Source organism: Rhinopithecus bieti, unplaced genomic scaffold, assembly GCF_001698545.2.
Source record: "Rhinopithecus bieti isolate Rb0 unplaced genomic scaffold, ASM169854v2 scaffold_48975, whole genome shotgun sequence".
In the NCBI taxonomy this organism is placed as follows: Eukaryota; Metazoa; Chordata; class Mammalia; order Primates; family Cercopithecidae; genus Rhinopithecus; species Rhinopithecus bieti.
The window spans coordinates 1-7,177 of record NW_016819203.1 but is presented as its reverse complement, the minus strand read 5'-3'; the positions used below and the strand labels follow the sequence as shown (position 1 = coordinate 7,177).

General features: G+C 36.0%; 1 protein-coding gene across 1 annotated transcript; it reads right to left on the bottom strand.

The window, feature by feature from the left end:
* Nucleotides 1–228: 228 nt before the first annotated feature.
* On the bottom strand, nucleotides 229–7,164 carry LOC108519608 (probable ubiquitin carboxyl-terminal hydrolase FAF-X; the record flags this gene model as incomplete). The annotated part of the gene is given in 6 exon segments (XM_017858752.1): nucleotides 229–1,232; nucleotides 1,887–2,035; nucleotides 2,038–2,146; nucleotides 2,287–2,443; nucleotides 6,774–6,862; nucleotides 6,949–7,164. Coding segments are annotated over 6 exon segments (852 nt in total), but the record flags the coding sequence as incomplete, so codon positions are not given.
* Between the last annotated feature and the right edge of the window lie 13 nt (nucleotides 7,165–7,177).

The following is a 7,177-nucleotide window of genomic DNA, read 5'->3' as shown; positions in this document are numbered from 1 at the left end:
TTTTTTTTTTGAGATGGAGTTCACTCTTGTTGCCCAGGCTGGAGTGCAATGGTGCTATCTCGACTCACCACAACCCAACCTCCATCTCCTGGGTTCAAGAGGTTCTCTTGCCTCAGCCTCCCGAGTAGCTGGGATTACAGGCATGCGCCACCACACCCAGTTAATTTTGTATTGAGTAGAGACAGGGTTTCTCCATGTTGGTCAGGCTGGTCTCAAACTCCTGACCTCAGGTGATCTGCCTGCCTCAGCCTCCCAAAGTGTTGGGATTACAGGCACGAGCTACCGCGCCCGGTCGGGCTTTACTTTCTATAGATGAAAATATGTATGCTGAATGTGTACTTCCTAACTATTCAGTTTGCTTCTACGTACACAGTGAAATGTAAGAAAGAATGCCTGAAATGTTTCTCCAAGTATAGTTCCTGGACCATCAGCAGCATCACTTGGGAACTTGTCAGAAATGTTCATTTTCCAGTCCCTTGAAGACCTATGAAATCAGACACTTTGGGGTAGCGTCTAGCCCTCTGCTGGAGCAAGCCCTCCAGGGAGACTCATGCCTGTTCAAGTTTGAGTACCATTGCCTCACAAGAGCTGATTTAGTCACATTTCGGTTTCAGAAAGAAAAAGTTTTCATTTAGAATGTTTCTTCATCTCATTTCTTTTCCTATTTACTTACTAGTTTATTTACTTTATAGCTAATCACCTATGGAAATCTACCCAAATCCTTTTTTTTTTCTAGTGATTTTTACCATCACTGAAACCTATGGCTAAGTAACCAAGGACTTCTTACTTCATTGCATATCTTAATGTTTTTGAAATCCAGGTGAAGATTTTGCCTCACAGGAAATGTCACCACAATCCTTACAATGATGATTTCATGTTGACATAAATTCTCATAGTTTTATTAACTACCAGCATAAGGACATCTTCTTGACAAGGAAAACCCTACAGTGGTTAAGTTCAAACACGTTACACCATGACCCCTGCTCCAAACCATTCCTCTTCTGATCATGCTCCCAAAGCTAGTAGATAATCCTACCTGTTACTTTGTAGTCACAACCAACAATTGAGTCATCCTCTAAAATTAAGCATAAAACCTAGTTCTAGGGGATAAAACCACAAACGGACTCCTGTTTTACCTGTTGATACTGAGATCCAGGTGAATGGGGGTACAATGGGGCATCTTCAGGTGGAGGCGACTCATGTTCATCTGGGGCATCTTGGTCATCTGGCTCCTAATTTTGAATATTTCAAGATAAAGAATTATGTAGGCAAACTCAAGTTTATTTTTAACTTCTATTTGAAATAAACTTTAAAATCTACAAAACTGACCCATTAGCAACTTTTCTTTTACTGCAGATAAAGAACTTGGGGAAAAAAAACAAAAAACAAAACGAAACAAAAACCTGATTTGCATTCTCTCAGAACTACTACATTTCAGACAATTTCACAGAAATTTCTCCAAAAGGCGGCTCCCTCATTAGCTTAAGATGACACAGAATAAACATTTTTCTGTTTTGAGATGGAGTTTCACTCTTGTCCCCCAGGCTGGAGTGCACTGGCACGATCTCTGCTCACTGCAGCCTCCACCTCCTGGGTTCAAGTCATTCTCTAGCCTCAGCCTCCCAAGTAGATGAGATTACAGGCGCCACCACCACGCCTGGCTAATTTTCTATTTTAGTAGAGATGGGGTTTCACCATGTTGGCCAGGCTGGTCTTGAACTCCTGACCTCAGGTGATCCGCCTGCCTTGGCCTTCCAAAGTGCTGGGATTACAGGCATGAGCCACTGCGCCCAGCCGAATAAACATTTTCAAAACCCAAAACTTCAACATAATCTTTTAATAATATCATTAATACATAAACACTGGCCTATAAAATAAAGAATTACTTTGCTCTCTTCCATTTCTATCTGCTGCACACTGGTGGCTTTTTTTACCTCCTCTGGACAGAGTTCACAAGCTTTTGCAAGTGTCATCCTAGCACTATGTGATCTCTCCAAGAAATAACCATTTGATGTTTCATTGCTTTGCACTGGGGAGACCAATTGTTGTAAGTGTACTGAGGATTGCCAGTATATGGTCTTCTTTCAAGTTCATCTCCAAGCCATTCCACCGCCCAGGTCCACTTTCTTTTAAGATCTCCATTGCCCTGCAAAAGAAAATAAAACTATTTAGAATTTAGAATGATTTTCAGTATCAGCTTAAAATGTGAATTAAAAATTTTCATGATTATTTCCTTACTTGTGACAGAGGTTTCTACAAATTTATAAGATAAAACAAAACTCTCACCTGTAAGATTTGGTAAGCAACAGGACAACTGCTAAATAGAGCTACCATACATTTTATGCACTGATACGCTCGTTTTTGATAGTGATTCTTTGAGCGCTGTATTGTATCGAACAGCCCATCTCGGTCATCTGGAATTCCTTTAAGTGCATTATGAATTCTAAAACAGAAACAGATGTAAAAATTTGTGATATCCAATAGTAACTAATATTTGAGTGCCTAATTATATGCCATTTAGTACATGTTTTTGATGTAATCATATAATCTAATTTACATTAGAGTTACTTTCCTAAGTAGGTAGGAACAAATTAAAATTAGGAACATTTAACAAATGAGAAAAGAAATACAGAGAGCACAAATAGCTTGCCAAATATTACAGATCTGGCAACTTGAGCAGCTGGTTAGCAATCTGACTTAAAAGTCTGAGATCTTGCCAAATTACCAATCCAAAATGCTATCACTAAAATTACTAAGAACAAATTAAGGACAATGATGCTACATAATATTTCATAGTTTTTTTCCTTTCTTTTTTTTTTTTTTTTTTTAAGAGAGAGAATCTCCCTATGTTACCCAGGCTAGACACTAACTCCTGGGCACCAACTCCTGATCATCACCTCAGCCTCCCAAGTTAGCTGGAACTACAGGTTTGCAGCATTGTACTTCTGTCATTTGCAACAACATGGATGGAGCTGAAGGTCATTACACTAAGTAAAAAAGCCAAACACAGAAAGACAAATATCACATGTTCTCATTCATAGTCCAAGCTAAAAAAGTGGATCTCATGGAGATAGAGAGTAGATTGGTGGTTATCAGAGGGTAAGAAGGGTGGGGGAAATGAAGAGAGGTAAATTAATAGGCACAAATAAACAATTTGATAGAAATAGTAAGACCTAGTGTTTGATAGATCAGCAAGGTGACTGTGGCTTACAATAATTTATTACATATTTTAAAATAGCTAGAAGAGAATAATTTGAATGTTTCTAGCATAAAGAAAAGACACACATTTAAAGTGATGGATATCCTAATTATACTGATTGGATATTTACTAATTATATAATGTACTAAATTATCACATGCACCCTGAAAATATGTGCAGCTATTGTATATCAAGAAAAATTAAATTTAAAAATGCTTTATGGCTTAAAAATTGCTTTTTCCCCCCCTGAGGTTACACTGTCCTGAAAGCAGCTTGGTGCTTGTTGTTGCTGCCATACCTCCCTAAGCAGCTTACAGCGCATAGAGAAAAGTGGCTGGCACAAGATGCAGCTTGACGTGCTGCCTGCCCTGTGCTGCTCTCTGATATGTTTTGTTCTCCCTTCAACTGCCCTCACTCCCAACGCACTTACCAAACTTTGAGGAAAGTAGAATCCAGTTTAACACAGTGACTTGTCCACAATTACTCAGTAAAATGAGAATCGAGTCCTCTGGTCTGAGGCTTCAATGTAAAACCTAAAACTATAAAACTTCTAGAAGTAAATATAGGAGAAAATCTTTGTGACCTTGGCAGAGGTCTTTTAGATACAATACCAAAAGCATAATTCATAAAAGAAATGATAGATTGGATCTTATCAACATTAAAAATTCAGCTCCTTTTTTGAATATACTAAAATATTAAAGAGTAAAATGAGCTCAAACCACAAATTCAAAGATGAGATGATATTTAAAAATAATATGTCTGATAAAGAGCTTGAATCCAGGATGTATAAAGAAATTTTAATACTCAATAATAAGAGGAAAAATGAACCCCATTCAAAAAGTGGCCAGAACGTATGGACAGAGACTTCATCAAATAAGATATCCAGACGACAAATACTCACATGCTCAATGTCATTAGTCATCAGCAAAATGCAGGTNAAAAAAAAAAAAAAAAAAAAGTTCTGGAATCAGATAGTGGTAATGGCTATACAACAGTGTGAATGTACTAAAAGTCACTGAATTGTATACTTTGAAATGGTGAGTTTTGTTATGTAAATTTTACCTCAATTAGAAAACATAACCTGGACACTGAGAATTTAAAGATTCTCATGTACACTATGTATTTTACTTAATAGTATGTTTCAATTCAAAGTTAAGATTTTTTTTCCTCCATCAAATGCATTCATGATTTCCAAACAAAACAGATTACTTCAACAATTTTGCAAAGCTTAATCATTTCAGACAAATCAACCATGTTCAGGCCCTCTTGCTGTTTAATCTGAAACGCTACACATAAATTGCTTTTACCTTCAGTTTTTTCAGGTAACAATGAAGTGCTAAATCATTATTTCTACCATATCACATTTTCTCCCCCTATCAACCGTTCTCAAATGCCATTTTTATTAATACTATCTTCACCTGCCTATTACCTGATGCCAAGCAGTGCTGGGCACATGGTAGACACTCCATAAATATTTGAACATTGTTTACTGAATGAACTAAAAGCTCATTATGAGAAAATTATTTTCACGTTTGGGCCAGTGATTCATATAACAACAGTATCTTACTAATCTGATTACACGAAAGTGTAATTCCCACATTTACTCTAGCACATATGTCTTTGCCATTATCACTTGCTCTAATCAAACAAGAGCTAAGATGTGATTAACTGGTTTAAAACTGTAAGTGCTTACAGTATTTTCCTTTTTTAAAAAATAGAGGCAAGATCTTGCTATGTTGGTCAAGCTGGCCTTGAACTCCTGGTCTCAAGTGATTCTCCTGCCTTGGCCTCCCAAAGTGTTTATTACAGGGGTAAGCCACTGTGCCCAGAAATACAACATTTTAAAAAAAAGAAAATAGCAAAAGTTAGATTTCATTAAAATCCACTCTGAAGAAAGCTTTCAAATCCTATGAACATATTTAGAAGGGCACTGAATACTGCCTGAATAAATGACCCATAATTTTGAGCTACTATCTTTTGTGTCTCAGGAAAATTTATTTTTGGTTTACTGCTATTTTTACAGTATTTGTTTGAAATCTATTATGGTAAATTTGGAGATAATTTGAAAATACTAAGTCACAAATTCTGGCGTTCGCAATCCCCACTAAAACTCCAGATTGTAACTTCTCTTTAAGCATTTTGTTGTTACAGAACTTGTTTTTGAGTTTGTTTTATTACATTGGCAGATGGGAGGCAAACTGTGACATAGACTTTGAATTGTTTTCCCAAACAAACTATTATACTATCTTCCATGTGGGAAGGTAAGTTCTAAAACCCGGCGGTGCTGCCAACTAATAACCATAATTTATCATCAATTATATAACTCTTGGGATTAAAGATAATATATTCAACTTTTACTGCAAAAAAAACAAAACAAAAAACAAACAAACAAACAAACAAAAAAAAACAAACCGAAACAAATAGAAAAATTCCGGTGAAAGTTTGAGGACCAGTTAAGCTGGATAACCTTAGTTTTATGGGGAAAAAAGTTAACATTCTAAAACTTCTCATAGAAACTAATTATAATTGATCCCCTCATTATTCATGAATTCCGCATTTGTGAATTGCTTACTTCCTAAACTTTATTTATAATTGCAAAATCAATCATCAAGGTGCTTTCTTGGGCATCTGTGGACACATGCAGAGGAGCAAAAATATCAAGTTGTCCAACACAAACGTTCTTAGCTGAAGTCCAAAAGAGTGTCATTCTGTCTTGTTTCAGCTTAAGCTGTAAACAAGTGTCCTTCATGGTGTATTTAGTGCCACATTTTCCACATATTTGTGCTTTTGTTGGTTATTTTTATGTTTAAAATGACCCCCAAGTATATAATGTTGAAGTGGTATCTAATGTTCCTAACCACAAGAAGGATGTGATGCGCCTTACGGAGAATGTGTTGAGAAGCTTAAGTTCAGGCTTAAGTTACAGAGCTGTTGGCTGTGAACTCTAAGTCAACAATATATATTAAATGACTTTAAATAGAAACACATATAAAACAAGGTTATGTATTGTCTGGCTGATAAAAATGTAAACAAGAGGCTTATAGAAACCTAATTCTGTATTTCCTCCTAGGAGTAATGGTTCAGTATTTGCTAACTCAGTGTCTGTGGGGGACTTTACAGAATATAAATACCATGAAAAATGGAAATCGTACTTACCTAAAGCCTATTTTTACATATACTATTATACTTCATGTGACTAATGACTAATGACTAAGTTACTTCAAGAGACTAATTCTAAAACAAATGTAATCTAATCATAAAATAATCCTCAGGCATCATTAATGAAATTCAAATATTTACCAAAAGCCCAAGCTAGCTCTTCCTTAATTAAAAAAATCATTCTAAAGAAATAGGCTTTTTAAATATGAAATTTAGGCAGTGAGAGAAAAGAATAAAAGAGGAAATAAAATTCTGAGGAAAGGGGGAAAACTTGTTATTTACCCTTGTCCTAGGTTTAAGATAAAACATTCACTAGAACTCCAATAGGTTAAAAAAAAGTAGTGACTGTCAATTTCAGTTAACTCTAACACCTGGGGCAAGACTAACTGCTTCCAGTCACAAAAAGAGTATCCACCTGTGAGTTTGCCAGGAGTCCTCAATCAGTAAGATTTGCAAAAGCAGATCCAAATAGGGCCGCAGTTCATAGGTATAGGAATATGCAACCTAAAAACAAGTAAGACATAGTGAGTAACTTAATGAAAGGAATAAGAAATCAAATTATAAACATACAAATGTTATTTTCCTTTTACCTGCCAGAGAAGTTCACTGAGGACAGTAGATGAGAACTGCGGATTCTCCCAGCAGCAAAAACGAAGCAATTTGACGGTTTCGTCTGAATTACTGCAGTCTTCAATGATTTTCTTCACATAACTTGTTCTCACAAATAAAATGTCTGCCACATTCTGCTGAATTGGCATTATAGGTTGTGATAAATTAGGATCACCAAAAGGATTGGGAAGAGGAGGATTACCTAGAATA